The sequence below is a fragment of the Leptonychotes weddellii genome, chromosome 4 (genome assembly GCF_054177405.1).
Source record: "Leptonychotes weddellii isolate Sample4059 chromosome 4, ASM5417740v2, whole genome shotgun sequence".
In the NCBI taxonomy this organism is placed as follows: Eukaryota; Metazoa; Chordata; class Mammalia; order Carnivora; family Phocidae; genus Leptonychotes; species Leptonychotes weddellii.
In genome coordinates this window covers 89249604-89266496 of record NC_138372.1, presented here as the reverse complement: position 1 = coordinate 89266496, position 16893 = coordinate 89249604, and the positions used below count along the sequence as shown (strand labels likewise).

Below are 16893 nucleotides of genomic sequence, written 5' to 3'. Positions count from 1 at the left end.
TGGGTGGCTCAGTTGGTTGGGCGACTGCCTTCGGCTCAGGTCATGATCCTGGAGTCCCGGGATCGAGTCCCGCATCAGGCTCCCTGCTCGGCAGGGAGTCTGCTTCTCCCTCTGACCCTCCTCCCTCTCATGCTCTCTGTATCTCATTCTCTCTGTCTCAAATAAATAAATAAAATCTTTAAAAAAAAAAAAAAAAAGAAGAATAAAGGAGTTAAATTTGTAAAGTACTTTAGAATTAGGCCTGGCACAAATAAAGTGCTTCAAATTTATTTAATAAATATTTAATGAGAACTAGGATAGGCCAGGCTGATTTTGAGGATTACTGTGAACAGATGCTGTCCTGCTCCTATAAGGCTGTCTAGCTGGGGAAAAAAAAAATCCCCAGGGCAGAAATGTTTCCAAGGAGAAGTACTGTGTAAGGGGAGGGAGTCAGGCCACAGGCTACACTGAGAGCTTCCCTGAGGAAGTGACATTAGTTAAAACCTGGACTTGTTACTGGTAGAGCTTTGGGGCTCTTTTTTTTTTTTTTTATGTTCTGTTAATCACCATACATTACATCATTAGTTTTTGATGCAGTGTTCCATGATTCATTGTTTGCGTATAACACCCAGTGCTCCATTCAGTACATTGGGGCTCTTTTTCTTTTTTTTTTTTAAGATTTTATTTATTTTTTTGACAGAGAGAGAGACCTCGAGAGCAGGAACACAAGCAGGGGGAGTGGGAGAGGGAGAAGCAGGCTTCCCGCCAAGCAGGGAGCCCGATGTGGGGCTCGATCCCAGGACGCTGGGATCATGACCTGAGCCGAAGGCAGACGAAGGCAGACTGAGCCACCCAGGCGCCCCTGGGGCTCTTTTTCAACTAGCACTGGTCTTTTTCTGCTTGGTTCTGTTTGGAGTTTCCTGGTACTGGGAAGCAAGTTCCTGGGGCTTGATATTCAGAGGCAAAAGGAAAGGAGGGGTCTTGGGGTTGCTAACAGGCCTGTTCTGATCTACTAGAGGAAGGCCTGAAGCCGGGGAGTGTAGGGCTGTAGACACAAGCACTTCTGGGACCCACTACCAGGCCAGCAGGCTGACTTCGCCGCCAGTGGCCCAGTGGGAGGGAGGAACGGGATCCAGGAAAGAAAAATGCCATACTCGGCTTTGTCCACGGGGGGGAGTATTTTAGCCAAAGAAGGGACCCTTGGAGGCGGGGAAGGCCTTGTTGCTGGACTTGTCCAGAGTCACGCCCATCGAACTCTCCTCCCCCGCAGGTACTTCACCAAACTTCTCAAACCTGTGGGCTGTGCCAAGGCCTATCCTAGTAAAAGAAAATCCTCTACAGGCGTTAACAAATGTAAACATTTTAGAGTCAGTAAGGGGCCAAGGGAGGCCAGTGAGCCTGACCCCTGTCCCCACAAATGAGAACTGTGAGGGCCAAGAGGTGAGTGAGAATTGTTGACCAAGGTCGCACAGCCGGGGCTGCTTGAGACCAGCTCAGAACCCAGGTCCCTCCACTGACTGTCACAGCCCTCTCGCTGAGCCGCCTCCGGGTCCTTCAGACAGGGTCCCGGCCCTATAGACCTTCCAGTGCGGGTGTGAACCAATCCACACGTTTTACTAGGAGACACGGTCTGAGCGAGAAAACTGACGCAACGAGGAGGAAGGAGGAGGGGATCCAGCGCTCTGGTGGTGGAGTCCCCTCGGTCTCCAGCGTGGAGGCTCACACCTCTTCTCCCTGGGACTCGCTTTCCTCAGCAGCCTGCTCCCTGACTCGCGCCTCTCCTCCCTTCCGCTCCCACGTTACCTCCTGAAGAGGCTTTCCTCGACCACCCTTCCAAAGGGTCAGCCACTTACCCACGCTCACAGGCTCTCCTTTGTTCCCATTGTTCTTCAGAGCACGTGCCTCTACTTGACGTTAAGTTACGCACGGTGCATGCGCGCATGCGCAGGCATACCCACTTGCGCGTGCGTACATACTCATGTGCGTGTGCACGCGCACACAGACCCCACGTTGACATTTTGCTGTTTTGATTATTGTCTGTGTCCCCTCGAGGATGTAAACTCAAATGAGTTCAGATTAGCAACTAATCCCCAGTACCCAGAAGAGTGTCTGATACACAGAAGATGCCCAATAAAAATACAATTAACAAATAAAGGAAAGACCATGGCTTCAAGTCCTGATTGATCTGTAAAATGAATTGTTGTAAAGATTAAAATTAATAAAAATTAAATAATATATGCAAAATCACTCTGCCACCTATAAAGAATAAAAAAAAATGAAAGGAGTTAGGTTAGATTAAAGGACTATATTTAGTGCCTACACACAGAGTGGAGAACTGGAAATTGATAGCAAAATCAAGGGGCTTTGTTGTGACAGTAATTAGCATCTATTTGTATTGATTTGTTTATTTTGTTTTATTCCTTCCTGTTCAGACAAAACAAAAATACCTGCTGCAGGCACATAAGGATACACATACTTCAGCAGGATCCCATACACTAAGAGTGTGTGCATGATACATTGACTGGGGCAGCAGCTAAAACCAGAATGAAACAGCTGATCTGATAGATACAAAGTTGACTCAGAAATGTCAGAAGCATGCCCTGTTTACCAAATGAATTAATTAAAGCTGCTGAGCAAGAAAGCAAAGGAAAAACAAAAAGAGGAAAATAAAAGAAGCCAGAGAAATGGCTGTTACCTAAAATGTAGACCAGGGATGATGAGAAACCTGATTTCCACAGCATGTGTCCTCAGGGTTGGACTGTGAGGCCCCCAGTAGAGTCCAGGATCTGGAGACAGGAACTTTCCACACTGGAGCTTTTTTCTGTTAATACACAGTTGGTCAAAAGCCAGACTTGAAGACTTAACTAAATTTTAAAAATTTCTTTCTCTCTCGGTACTTTTCATCAGTTTTAAGTCAGGAAATTCAAAGACTCTGACTTTAAATATTTCCCAGTTTTTCAGTAAAATTTTTAAAAACTTACATATTAAGAAAAGTGGGGCACATTCTAAATAAAGGTAACCCCACGAGATTGAGACAATGGGAACAGTTTTGGGAAACTGACCTCAAAAAGAAAACACATACATGGTTTCACTTAGAGATCTTGTTCCCCTTAAATTTTCTAAAGAAAGCAGAGATCTCTCATGCTTGCCAATGACCTGGAAAGTTAACCACGCCTTAGAATGGCTATTTTTGGCTCCATCTTTAAAAGCATACAGAATTCACCATGAGAAAGAACTAAAGGCTTTCACGGTTTCAGTGATGGGTTCTCCAAGGTCCTGGCTTCCTGGACATGAAAGTGTCCTGACAGACAACTCCTTGTCACCCTGCCTCTCAGCATAAGGCCCCCTGAATGCAGTGGAGGGGCCTGGTCTCCCTTGAATAGGATGATGAACTTCTGTTTTCCTTCAATCCTCTGTAAATGTTATGCACGAAAGAGTCCTCAGTCTTTCCAAAGCTGGTTTTCCAGCCAAAGGAAGACAAAAATTTGGTCTGAATTATAAGAGCCTTAGACCACTCTAAAGAGTGGAAAGACATGACTAGACTGTTGTTTGACCAGAAGAGATGGTTGAGGAGCCACTTAAGAAAAGGGGTATTGGCAGGGAACCGCCCCGAGTCGGAGTTAAAGCGGCCAGGAACACCAGATTCCTGAATCCTCATGTTGGCGGTTAGTAAGGCAATCTCAGACAAGTTGCTGATCTCTCTGAATCTCAGTTAGCTCACCTGTGAAATGAACACTATCACTTCTGTCCCAGTTGTCTGCTGGATTCAAGGAGAGAATGGACAAGAAAGGATTCACAAACCATTATTATTAGAAATTGACAAGTATTATAATAACCCATGTTCCACCATCTCCAGCAAGAATGAAGTAAGTATGATAGCTACCATGTTTGGGCACCTGCTTCCTATAATGCTTTTCCATCTCTGTGTTCCAAACCTTACAATATAGTCATAATTACCCCCATTTGACAAGGGAGGGGGAACTGAGGACCAGAGAGAGTGAGTGACCCCCTCCAAAGTGCATTCAGCCATTAAAAGGCAGATGGGGACTGGAACTCTCTGTCCAAATCTAGGCTTTGTGTACCAGTCAGTCTTTAATGAAGAGGAAAGGGGCAAAAATGATACATTAGGGTTAAGGTAAAAAAAAAAAAAATGACAGGGACGCCTGGGTGGCTCAGTCGTTAAGCGTCTGCCTTCAGCTCAGGTCATGATCCCAGAGTCCTGGGATCGAGTCCCGCATCGGGCTCCTTGCTCAGCGGGGAGCCTGCTTCTCCCTCTGCCTGCCTCTCTGCTTGCGCTCTCTCTCTCTGACAAATAAATAAATAAAATCTTTAAAAAAAAAAAAAATGACAGAGGTACAGAGGTGGTAGCAAAAAATCTAAGAGGGTTCCTGAGGAAGACTGTTGAACTTTTATTTAAAATATTTAAAATTTTATTTTAAGATTTTATTTATTTATTTACTTAGAGAGAGAGTTTGTGAGCAGGGGGAGGGGCAGAGGGAGAGAAAAACTCAAGCAGACTCCCCGCTGAGCATGGAGCCAGATGTGGGGCTCAATCCCATGACCCTCGGGATCACAACCTAAGCCAAAATCAAGAGGAACTATGGCCCCAGGTGGGTTGGCAGGAAGGGTGCCCCTATATCCCTCGCTTAGTGCCTGGCAGAGCCCCATGAGCATGCATGGCACAGCGGCCAGCCAGGGCCCAGGTCCTAAGAAGAGAGGATGGGAGGCAGGGAAAGGCAGGTGCAGAATGTGAAGCTCACCTCAGGGCTGCACTTGCCTCCTGTGTGAGCAGTGTGCACAGGGGACAAGCAGCCTGCCAGGAGGGGACAGGCTGAATTCTCTCCCTATAGTAATTGAACGAATCTGAGGTCTGGGTGGCCCTGTGTACATGCAGACATCTTTGTTGGCTTGTCCCACTACTGTCCCATCTCTCTCCCCTCTCATTTTCTCTCCCTCCTTCTTGAGTTTCTTTCTCTTCCTTGACCTTGCTGGCCTCCTTATTTCTTGTGCACGTGTTCCCTCCTTCCCTCCTGCCTCCTCCCTTTCCACCACTCTGACAGACTGTATCAGCGAATCCCTCAACAGAGTCATATCTAACTTTTTTATTCATTGCATGATTTATTTTTAGCCTGAAACAACTGCATCCTAAAAATGGAGTTCCTGATGAGACAGGGGCTGGGCCAAGCTATGCGAGGTATCTGGGGCTTGGCCACTCAGCCTGGCCCTCAGTCTCCGCACGCATGTGTCCTGAGCCCACGAGTACTGCTAGTTGGAGCCCAGGCGGTGGGGAGTCAGTCCTCGGGCCCAGGAGAGACAGAGGGGAGGGACCAAATCCGCCTCTCTGCTCCTACTTCTCTCAACCAGTCCCCTGAGAGTCTTCCAGCCGCTTTCCCGTACTCAGTTTTCCTGGGAAAGTAAAACTAAACTTTTCCCAGATGAAGAGAACGCATCTGTTCATCGTGGGGGTCTACCTGCTGTCCTCCTGCCGGGCAGAAGAGGGGCTCAACTTCCCCACGTATGACGGCAAGGACCGCGTGGTAAGTCTCACCGAGAAGAACTTCAAGCAGGTTTTGAAGAAATACAGCGTGCTCTGCCTATACTACCACGAGTCCGTGTCTTCAGACAAAGTCGCACAGAAACAGTTCCAACTGAAAGAAATTGTGCTCGAGGTAAGCAGGGGGCCTGCTGACTACATTGTCCCAGCGAGCACGGGCTGCCCAGCGGCTGGGATGTGGGAACGCGGGTGCGGAGACTCTGTCCTGAAGTCTGGCTGCATTTTAGTCTGGTTTGAATCTGAAGATATTCTTGTTGCAAAGCTGGGCTGTGGGAAGAGCAAAGAGTGGGTCCCGGCTCCGAAAATGGGGCCAATTAGACGTGTTGTACAAGGCACGGTTCTGATTTAAACTCTGTCACATGATGGTCCTCTTGACTTTTCAAGGGCAATAGTCCCAAGCAACTATTTTTCTGAGATAATGTTAAAGCTGTCATTGAAAAGCCTGGCTGAAATGCAATTCAGAGATGATTTGTGGGTTTCAGCCATTGTGCTAACTGCCCCCCTCTGCTCCCTGAAGTTTCCCCACAATCCTGGAGAGACAGGAGGCATTTGACCTTGCTTCTCTCCATGGGTCAGATGGGGAATATCACAGAGTGATCTTCGCCTCTTGTGATTTGGGGTCAGTCAACATTGCACAGTGTACATGTGTGAAGATCTGTAGCTGCACGTTAATTAATGGGGATTTTTTTTTTTTTTCCTCAGAAAGTTCTTGGTGTGTGTTCAGGGCAATGCTGAAGTCAGTTCTTATTTTATCTGCATTACATGTTCTGTTTGTAAGCCTGGCACGGGGCCCCGTTCTCTAATCCTTGGTGAATGCCCCAAGGCTGATTGCCGCAGCGCCTCCTGGACAGTGTAAGTTTGCTTACACTTCAGGAGCACCTGTAAATGCCAGGAATTCTAGTAGTCACCAAGATGCCTTTTCAGCCCCATGCTCAACCCAGGCATAAACCTGGGGACAGGGCTATTTGAAAATCACAGCCGCTTATTAACTAGCACATCAGAAAGCTCAGCTTGATCAAATACTTTGATTGACAGTTACCATATATCAAACACATGCAGATTTGAATCCCCCCCTCCAAAATAGATTCTAATAAATTCCATGAAAGCCATCTGAAATACAGTAAAATATCTTGATAATTTAAAAAGTACTTCAGAATCCTAAGTGTCTCCTGATCATCATACAAACACCTATTTTCAGAGCTCTTCTGTATGGTGGCGTGGTTTTTACAGAGAGCTTGGGTTGACAAAGAGCTAAGCATTTTAAAAATATCACCACTACCATCATATTTTCCCTCAGGCTTATCCTGGGGGCTGGAAGTGGAAATTCAGTTCCCTCTGTGGGTTGCAAGCAAAGATAAAGCATAGATCTTTGTACTATATGTGGGAACATCAGAGGCTGGAAAAAACCAAGGCGTATAGCACAGCTGCTGCTTAGCCCCTGAAATCCTCACTCACATCATCATCTCTGTTTCAAACTGCCCTACTCAGTTATTGAGAGACATTATTCTGAAAAAGAGTTCATTGAAGTCATAAGGATTCTACCCTATATGCTCATCACTGTCTGGTAGCCTAGAACTCAAAAAGAATGCCAATACAATAATGACCTCCCATTTCTGATTCTGATATTAAAACACATGCACACACACACACATACATGCACAAACATACACTTGCACACACATACATACACACTCCCTCAAGAACGTATCTCCCCCAAAGACCTCGGGCCAAGTAGACCTGAGAAGGGACTTTCCCCTGGGCTCACCATCCCTTCAGACACCTTTGATCCAAGAGTGCCCGGCAGAGACCGATGGGACATAGGTGATGTCCCACAGGCTGTTAAAACTGAAGTGGACAGGGCACCTGGGTGGCTCAGTCGTTAAGCGTCTGGGTCCTGGGATCGAGCCCCGCATTGGGCTCCCTGCTCCACGGGAAGCCTGCTTCTCCCTCTCCCACTCCCCCTGCTTGTGTTCCCTCTCTCGCTCTCTCGCTCTCTGTCAAATAAGTAAATAAAATCTTTAACAACAACAACAACAAAAAACTGAAGTGGACATCATTAGGGGGAGAAAGACACAGAACTTGGAGTCAGGAGATCTAGATTTCTATTCTGGCTCTGCCTTTCCTGGGCACATGATATAGGGTAGGTTACTTAATTTCTCTGAGTCTCTTATCTATAAATAGGGAAACAATAATCATCGTATACGTGTAAGAAATAATTAAATAGTAATAATATTTATTGGATGTTTACTGTGTACAGAGACTGTTCTAAGCACTTTGGGTATGTTAGTGTGTTGAATCCTTACGGTATTTCTATGATATAGGCATAGTTCCTATCCCCATTTTACAGAGGGGGACCCTGAGGCACAGAGAGGGTAAGTTGTCCAGGGTTACTCAACTAGTGCAGGTGAAGGCGGTCTTAGCCCCTGCATTGCAATACTGCTGTAACCAAATGAGGTGATGTTTAGTTAGCTGCTAGATACCCTGTTGAAGATCCTTTATGGAAGAAGGGCAAACAAAAAGCTACAGTGCAAGGGAGTCATTGTAATAGTAGAGCAACTACTAAGGTTCTCTGAGAGCACAAAGAGCAAAAGCCCAGCTCTCTGGCAGAGATGTGGAAGGCATGACAAGGAAGAACTGATTTGTGACAATGAGTAGAATTCACCAGGCAATAAGCAACGGCTGGGGAAGGAACTGTAAGAGCAAGGATTCTGAGAGCACTCAAGTATTTCCCTACCAAATTTTCCTAAAATTTGACCATGAGGGCCTCATTCCTATAGGGTAGGATTTTTGTCCCTACTTGGTTAGGGCCCTATCGGCAAGTCCTTTAAAATGTTCCCAAACACTTGTACCTGCATCTGACCAAGTTTGAGTTCTGAGTAAGAACAAGGTTTGATAAGCGGAAGGGAAGTAGGGAAAGAATGTAAGGTCACTAAAAGCTTAGGCAGAAAAAGGGCTAATAAAATGACACCAGGAGGCATCAAGCTCAAACTGCTGTCCAGTTTGGCTGGGTTCTAGCTCTGGAAGGCACCAGGGGTGATGCAGGGTACATAGTTTGGTGGAGGTGTTCTATAGAGGCTTGCTGAATGAATGACATGTCAGATGAAATGTTGTCTTTGAGAACCATCTAGGTTGTTCTGAACTCTTTACTTCAGAGCTGTGGCTTTGTAGTGATAGGACTCAAGCAGCTGGTAATCCCGATTCCTGGTTGGGCATTTCATCCACAAAATAGCACATACTCACTGAGAAATGTCAGAGTACATGGAAAAGGAAAAGAAAAAGAAAGGCAATAGAAATAGATCCAGAAAGAAACACAGTTCATGTCCTGAGAGATTTCTCGCCCATATTTTCTGTTTATATATAAACATACATTTTTCAATGGGTTTGTACCATTTATATGGTTTTGTTTCCTGCTTTTTTCATGTCAATATATTGTGAGTATTCCTGTGTCATTACAGAGTTTTGTATTCTTGACAAACATAATGTTAATGCTGGCCTAGCATTCCATTGTATGACCATGCATATTTTTTTTTGAAGATTTTATTTATTTTTTTGACAGAGAGAGACATAGCGAGAGCAGGAACACAAGCAGGGGGAGTGGGAGAGGGAGAAGCAGGCTTCCCGCAGAGCAGGGAGCCCGATGTGGGACTCGATCCCAGGACCCTGGGATCATGACCTGAGCCGAGGGCAGACGCTTAACGACTGAGCCACCCAGGCGCCCGACCATGCATATTTTTAAGACAATTGGCCTATTTTGGGATGTTGACACAATTTTCAGAGTTTTAAAAATCTTTGTTTAGATTTCCGTTGTATAGTTTTAATGGAAATTCTTTGCCTTTTTTTTAGCTAGATGGGATTTTTTTCCATAAAATTATCTGCCACTTACATTTTTTTCTCCCATGAATTATTTTTCTGTGCCTTTCCCCCAGTTTTCTATTGAGGTGTCAATACCATTATAAAGTGAGTTGCAATTTTTTTTTAAAGATTTTTTATTTATTTATTTGAGACAGAGAGAATGAGAGACAGAGAGCATGAGAGGGAGGAGGGTCAGAGGGAGAAGCAGACTCCCTGCCAAGCAGGGAGCCCGATGCGGGACTCGATCCCGGGACTCCAGGATCATGACCTGAGCCGAAGGCAGTCGCTTAACCAACTGAGCCACCCAGGCGCCCCGTGAGTTGCAATTTTATATGCTGTTTCCTTCAGCTTCAGTCAAGACAGTACACGGAGGTACACCGCAGTGGCCAAATTCTATTAGCATCACAGAACTCAGACCCAAGAGGAGGATCTGCCCAATGATTTTGATTCCTCCTTGCTCTTTTGTTTCTTGCTTCTACTTCCCCCTTGAAACTGTAATGCAATCCACTGCTGCTATCATGTGTTGCAGAGAGAGTCCTCCAACGTCATCGATCTCTCTTGGGTTGGAATGCTTGAGAGGTGGTATGCTCTAAAACATGGGCTTCCGAATCGGATAGACTTGGGTCTAGTTCCCAAGGAAGAAGTCTGTCTGCGTTCAGGCTCCTTGTTTGTAAGGTGGAGACAGTGGTGGTATGATGATGAGTTAGCATGGCAAGAGCGTGGCTTCAGGCACATGGAAGGTACGTGACAAATACTGGCAACTTGCAGCCCGCGCCCCCCTTTGCAATGACAATTTTAGACACCACCCAGCCTAACCCCATCACTTTACAGACTGAGGACACCAGGCCACTTGCAGAGAGCTTAGGACTGGTATCATGGTGCCATGTTGCTTATTCACAGCCAGCTAAGCCCCAGAGAGCAGGGGGGACTTGCCCGTGCTCACAGATTCTTGATGCCTGCCCCCCATGTGCAGCTTTCCCTCTGATCTCCAAGGCTTTGCTGAGTCTGTGCTTGATACACTCAGCCACTTTGCCCAAACCATTAATGAACTAGGCCCCTTCCACATTCTCAGTCACAGTGCAGTCTGTCTTTGAGGGGTGCTTCCAGTTTTCTTCCAGCTCCTTCTAACTTACTCTTTCTCTCCACGGAGACATATGTTAAAGTTCTCCCTCTGGACTGGAAGCTTCCTGAGGGCAACCTGAATTCAAAGCAAACTTGGTAATAGAGGAAGTGGAAAAAGCAAATGGAATCAAATTCGTATGGGCAAGGACCAAAATCTGATTGTGAGTCAAAAACACAGCAGGATGAATGATCTGGGGTGTGACAATGTGGCAGAAATGTACTTGGATGGCAGAAGGAGTCTGAGCGGGCTGTGCATAAGCTATATGGCATCCACATTAGGAATACCTGAGCTCCCTGGAAATTGCATTCTAAACACCCAACCCAGGTATGGGAACTGTTTACTTCTTCCTGCCCCGCCTGCCTTCACAGAGATATTATCCCCAAGTCCAAGGCCCACTTCCTTTCCTCTGCACCACTCCACTTCCAGGAAAACAGCATTCCAGCCTGAATAAGAAGAAAGGAAAAAGGACCAAAACTTTTTCCTAGTGAGCTTCATGCTCATATAGAAATAATGTCTTGCTACCTCAACATCTCTAGAAGGAAAGGAGAAAGGAGACATGCATGGACCTCGGTTGTAGGATCTCTGGACATTCTATATCACATCTCATGTTCAAAGTTGGTACTATTAACTGTGTATGTGTGTTTTGTGGGAGCAACTAAATAGGCCAACCTGTAACCAATATGCATTTATTGGATTAGGAGAAACCATGGGGGATCTTCTCAGGCAAGTTACGGAATGTTTTAGAACATGAAAATAAGTAATGTGAATCCCTGAACAGAAATATTAACTCGTCAAATATCCAGTGCTCTTACCAGACTCTGAGTCATGTTAGCATGAATACATGAATGAATGAGTCAGTGAACAGATGATGAACGAGCTGTGCTTTCCTCATTGTGAACGGTGACCACCGCTTCAGTTGTTTAGGATGAGCTAGGTCCTTTAGATGGGCAGGCAGCCTGGGGTCCTGCAGGAATAACCACACCATCCTGGTAGTTGCATGGCAGGTTGACCCAGTGCTCCTGGTATTTTTCAACAGACCTCAGCTAACGTGCGAGGTCAGAGGCTGCTCCTCAGCGTCCCCCTGTGGAGACCTTCTGTTCTTCCTGCTTAAGGAGGTCTCACTTCCGCTCACCACATAAAAGCTGCTGCCATCCACATACAACCTGCCTGGCGGCTTTCTCCTAGGCCTTCTTAGATACTGAATACAGCATCATCACATAAAATGATTGGAAATGGCCTGTCTACCAGTAGGAAGACAGCTTGTTATGACCAATTTTCCAGTGCTGGTAAGCAGATTATTTTCTAATAATTTTTAATGGTGATTCTGGCACAGATTATTCATTAGGCCCTGTGGGGGGTGGGAAGGCTGGTTCCACCATCCTTAGCAGATCACGAAGCAGAATCCTGGTCAATGTAGGGCTCTGGGTTCTGTTGCTATTTAAGGAAGTCTCTTGATACTGCTGCTCCCAGTCTACCAAGGTCCCTAACAGACTGAGCTCCCTTCTCTATTCAGAACTTAGTCTCCTAATCAATTTGCATATCAGTGAAATCTCTTTGGCTGGGAGTGAGTGACACAACCTCTTTAGACCCTGCAGTATGCCCAATGTCATTGACATGACTCTCGTGCATTTTCTGAGCATGGCCGTCCTCTTATATCCAACCTCAGATGAGGGAGCCATGCTCAGGAAAAGCAGACAACTGGAGCTCAGAGTGCCTGAAATTCTCTTACACTTGCTTTTTGATCCAGAGCAAGTCATGGCTAGGCACCTCATTTCACTCATCTATTAAACCAGTCATGTAGTTTCTATCAGTGAGTTAAAAGACTTAAATGAAAGCACGTGAATAAAAATTTCTTATAAAATTATAAAAAGCTGTACACTAATCAGATATTATTTTGTTATGCTGATTGCTATTTAGGAGATTAATCTATGTAGAATGCCTAAACCAGAGCCTGAAATATGCCCAGTGCTTCTCAAATGCTAAATCTCTTCACCTGTTGCTTGAAATTTAGACCATGTTCTTGGCCAGTTGTACTAGTTCTCAACCTTGGCTACATACTGGAATCACCAAGAGTTTTTAAAAAATACTGGCTACTGGGTGCGCCTGCATGGCTCAGTCAGTTGAGCCTCCAACTCTTGGTTTTGTCTCAGGTCATGATCTCAGGGTCCTGAGATTGAGCCCTGCATCAGACTCTGCTCAGAGGGGAGTCTGCTTGAGATTCCCTTTCTCCCACTTCCTCTGCCCTACCCTCCACCCCCCATTCACATGTGCACTCTTCCTCTCTCTCTCTCTCTCAAACTTAAAAAAAAAATACTGGTACCTGGGTCTCCTCCCCCCCAGATACTGATTTAATTGGTGATGGGGTAACGGATGAATCCAGGTACTACAGTTTTTAAAAGCTCCGTGGGTGATTCTCATGTGCAGTCAAGCTTGTAGACACTTGAGACTTGATGCTCAGAATGCAGACCCCAGAGCAGGGGCAAAGGCATCACCTGGGTGCTCGTTACATTTAAATGGGATCCTCCAAGCGATTCATAGGCATGTTAAAGTTTGCAAAGCACAGCTGTGATCTCTTGGGCTAGAGAAATTTTCCAGATGACCAGAATCGTGTTACAACTACTTGATCTTTGGTCTGTTGACTCTCTCAAATGGTGTTGGAGCTGTTAGCATACCTCTGGTTTGAATTGCGGGCATAAGTTGGTTCTGGGCTGTAGGGGTTCAGGTCTGCTCTAGGGCCAAACAAGCCTCTTAGTATTCTCCCACTGTCCCCTCTCACAGCTAGTGACTAACATCTTGGACCTCCTCAAAAGGGGATTTTTGGGCCCATGGGAAGACTTACCCTACTTCTTTTGTCAGGGTACAGGATACGCCTTCAGAAGGGAAAAAACCATCTATTTGGTTGCTGTGTCACATTGCCCTTTTCCACAAAGAAATAACAAATCTGAGACTGTGGAGAATATGGGATACTAAGGTGTTAACGTGTTTGACAGGAAACTATGGGAAAGCTGTTTAGAGCAAACTAGTGTTCTACAGCGTGAGACAACCCTATGACCACCCAAAGGGAAATATTCATTCTTTCATTTATCTATCATATATTCATACCTGCTTCCTTACAAGATGCAGATGAGGGGTGCCTAGGTGGTTCAGTCAGTTAAGCAGCTCACTCTTGGTTTCGTCTCAGGTCATGATCTCCAGGTCCTGGGATCAAGCCTGGGTCGGGCTCCGAGCTCAGCGGGGAGTCTGCTTAAAGATTCTCTCCCTCTCTTCCCTCTCCCTCTGCCCCTCCCCCTGGCTCATGTGCTCGTTCTCTTTCTCTCTCAAATAAATAAATAAATCTTTTTGAAAATCTTTTTAAAAAAACCAAAATGCAGATGACATGGCTCCCTATAGCTAAAGAGATGTTCTTTTATTAATGCTAAGAACTCACTTCCTTTAATTCTTTGCTTAAATGACACTTTATGAAAGAAGTTATTTCCCTGACCTCCATAGCCCACTCTCCAAGGACTCCTTTTAACCTCTCTTCCCTACTCTGTTTTTCTCCATAGCGCTCGGCTGACGCGTTGCCATTGTTTGACACCCTTACAGAATATAAAATCCACAAAGGCAAAAGCAAAGTGTTCTCTTCATTGCTGTATGCCAGCACCTACATTAGTGTCTGGCTCATGGTGGGCACTCAGCAGTGTTTGTTGAGTGAATGTTAAATGAACAGAAGAGAAGAAGGAGAAGGGAGATAGCACTTATTATGAATTTACCATAAACCATACCCAATATGGGCGCTTTATATATATTATTTTACTTAATTCTTACAGCATTTTTTCACAATGTATGCAAAGAAATGATCCCAAAAGTTAAGTAGAAATTGCCCAAAGTCACAAAGCTATAAAATGGCAGAGGAGGAATCAGGACTTGAACTCATATCTATTTGGTTCCAAATGACATGTTCCTTCCATGACACCAAGGAACAGCTGAAAGGGATTGCTTTGTGTTTGTAAGGAGTGCCAACTTACAAAGGGACAAGTGTCTTTAATTTGTATTCTGGATTTTCACCCACACTTGAGCAACATTTAAGTGTATAGTTGGACTATGTTGTACCGAAATGACCAGTGTGAGCAAATGGGCTAATGCTTCACACCTACTTAGGATTTAACAGAAATCCAGCAAAACCTGGATGGATGGATGGATGGATGGGTGGGTGGATGGATGGATGGATGGATGAATGAAAAGAGAGAGAAGGAAAGACAAGCAATTATAAATCTATTGCCTGTATCAAAAATATATTTCTCCTGGATCTCTTTTTAAAGTTAAATTAATTTAAAAAAGCATTGAGTGGAAAGGCATAAAATTAGGTTGACTGTCAGATTCAGGGATGTTTTTGTCATCCTTGATTCGTCCCACTGAAAAATGGGTAAAACTGATTTTTTTTAAACCACAGGACACTCAATCTCAAGTATATATCCAGCACAAGCAGAAACCTCTGGGCTCTGTAAGGCTGACCCTGCCTTCAGACCTATTTAGCACTGGCAATTGTCCCTACGATTGCATTTCTAAACCCCAAGAGAGAAAGGCAAAATGAACTTGCTGGAGTCAAGTAAATCTACAGATGGAATGATGTGGGAGCCGTGGGCAGAGAATAGCAACTCACACAGGATTCAGGTATTTCTTCCAACTGTTCACTGCCCAAAAATGGCAACCTCCAAACTTGCACCTGCTGCCCTCTGTAAAATCAGATGAGGTCAGGCTTATTTTGGTTTGGCTTTGGGAAAGAGTCCTCCCCTAGAGCCAGTGCTCTCTCAGATGATGTGTACCCATGCCCACTCTGAAACTGCAGATCTCCCTAGAGCCCAAGTGCCGCCCAAATATCTGATGAGAGTTTACTGTGCACTTCCCAGGGGCAGATGGTGGAAAGATAGAAGTGCTATTAGAAGATGATGGCTTGAATTGATGGAAGGAGATTAATTCTCCTTCCACCTAGAGAATTAATAGAGATTTTACAAGATGGAAAACACACTGTTGATTCAGAAGTTTTTAGACCACTGGAACTTTCTTCTCTCACTCTAATACTGGATTCCAAACAGGGTGTCTGGCCATGATATCCATTAGGTAGACCTTCTACCAATGTTATACATTTTTTAAGTGGAGACCTGAGATACCATGAAAGTCACCACTATAAGGCTATTATAGGGTAAAGCAGTAAGATAAAAAGTCAGAAATAAAATGTTTCAGAATCACACGGTTTTTCTTTAAAAACAGCAGCCCAACTCTCTTGTGGTTTGAGCTTCACTGGTTGGTCTAGAGGATTTTTGTATCATTAACAGCTCAGCCTTAGCATCTAAAATGACTTCTTCCACCAAGAAAGCCAGCCCTCCAAAGTACCGAGTCCTTGCCACAGAGCCTCGGAGGCTCCCTCTTCTATCAACTGAATGTGATTTTATCCGGATAAACTGTTTCTGTTTGGCCCGCCATGCAGGAAGATGGCCAGCGTGCCATCTTGCAGTGTGCTGGGCCGGGCGGGCCAAAGCCGCTTCTGAGTGCCCGCAGAGCCTGTTCCAGGAATGCCTGCCGCCCCATGCCAGGCAGGCCTCTCCTCACCATCTGCTGTGTGCTGGGCAGGGGTGCAGACCAGGCGAGCCAACAGGTACTCCCTCACACGCTCACCTGCCTCTACTTCACACCAACACGCACAGCCAATGTGGCTCAGGACACCAAACGGATCTGACCACACACTCCCGATTTATTTATGAAGGAAACAGAGAGCATCCCCCAGATTTACAGGAAAAAGTGAATGCGACGCTCAATATTGCCTGACAAAGAAGCACACGCTTTGGAGTGAGACCCACCTGGTTGCGGTCCTTGCGGTTGCGTGTGATCACAGGCAGGTCACTTGGCTCCTCCAGGCTTCCTTGTAACAATACCTTCAGCACAGAGTCTTACAGAGAGAAAAGAGGTGATGTGTAAAGTGAGCAGCACATGTGTGGTGCCCAGTAAAGGGCTGTTCTTGAGATTCCTGTGTACGCGAAAGCATGTCGCAAGCTCCAGCTCGCCCCACGTGCTGGATGTCCGCGGTTCGTTGTCATTAGCGGATGCCATCAAAGTAAATACTGGTCACACATTTCATAAAGTTCAGCCAAGCAGGGACAGGCGTCCCTTCTACTTTTCATGGCATACTGCGGGAGCAGCAAGTCAAGAGCTCCTGGTCTTGTCATTGTTTTACATTGAAGAGGCCTTTCTATTAGCTGAAGCACCCTCTGCCTTTTTTCTTTTCCTTTTTTTTTTTTTTTAAAGATTTTATTTATTTATTTGAGAGAGAGGGAGAGCATGAGTTGGGGAGGGGGGCAGAGGGAGAAGAAGCAGAATCCCCCCAAGCAGGGAGCCCAACGCGGGGCCA

General features: G+C 45.5%; 1 protein-coding gene and 1 long non-coding RNA gene across 2 annotated transcripts in view; both read left to right on the top strand.

Annotated features, from left to right (window-relative positions):
- LOC115943959 (uncharacterized) overlaps positions 1–16893 on the top strand; it is a 1191882-nt gene that overhangs the window by 647294 nt on the left and 527695 nt on the right. The gene's annotated exons all lie outside the window — the stretch shown is intronic.
- CASQ2 (calsequestrin 2) overlaps positions 5206–16893 on the top strand; it is a 62627-nt gene continuing 50939 nt past the window's right edge. Inside the window, exon 1 of the mRNA XM_081815743.1 lies at positions 5206–5648. Coding sequence (XP_081671869.1) covers positions 5415–5648 — 234 coding nt within the window. The 5' untranslated portion in view covers positions 5206–5414. The remainder of the gene's footprint in view (positions 5649–16893) is intronic.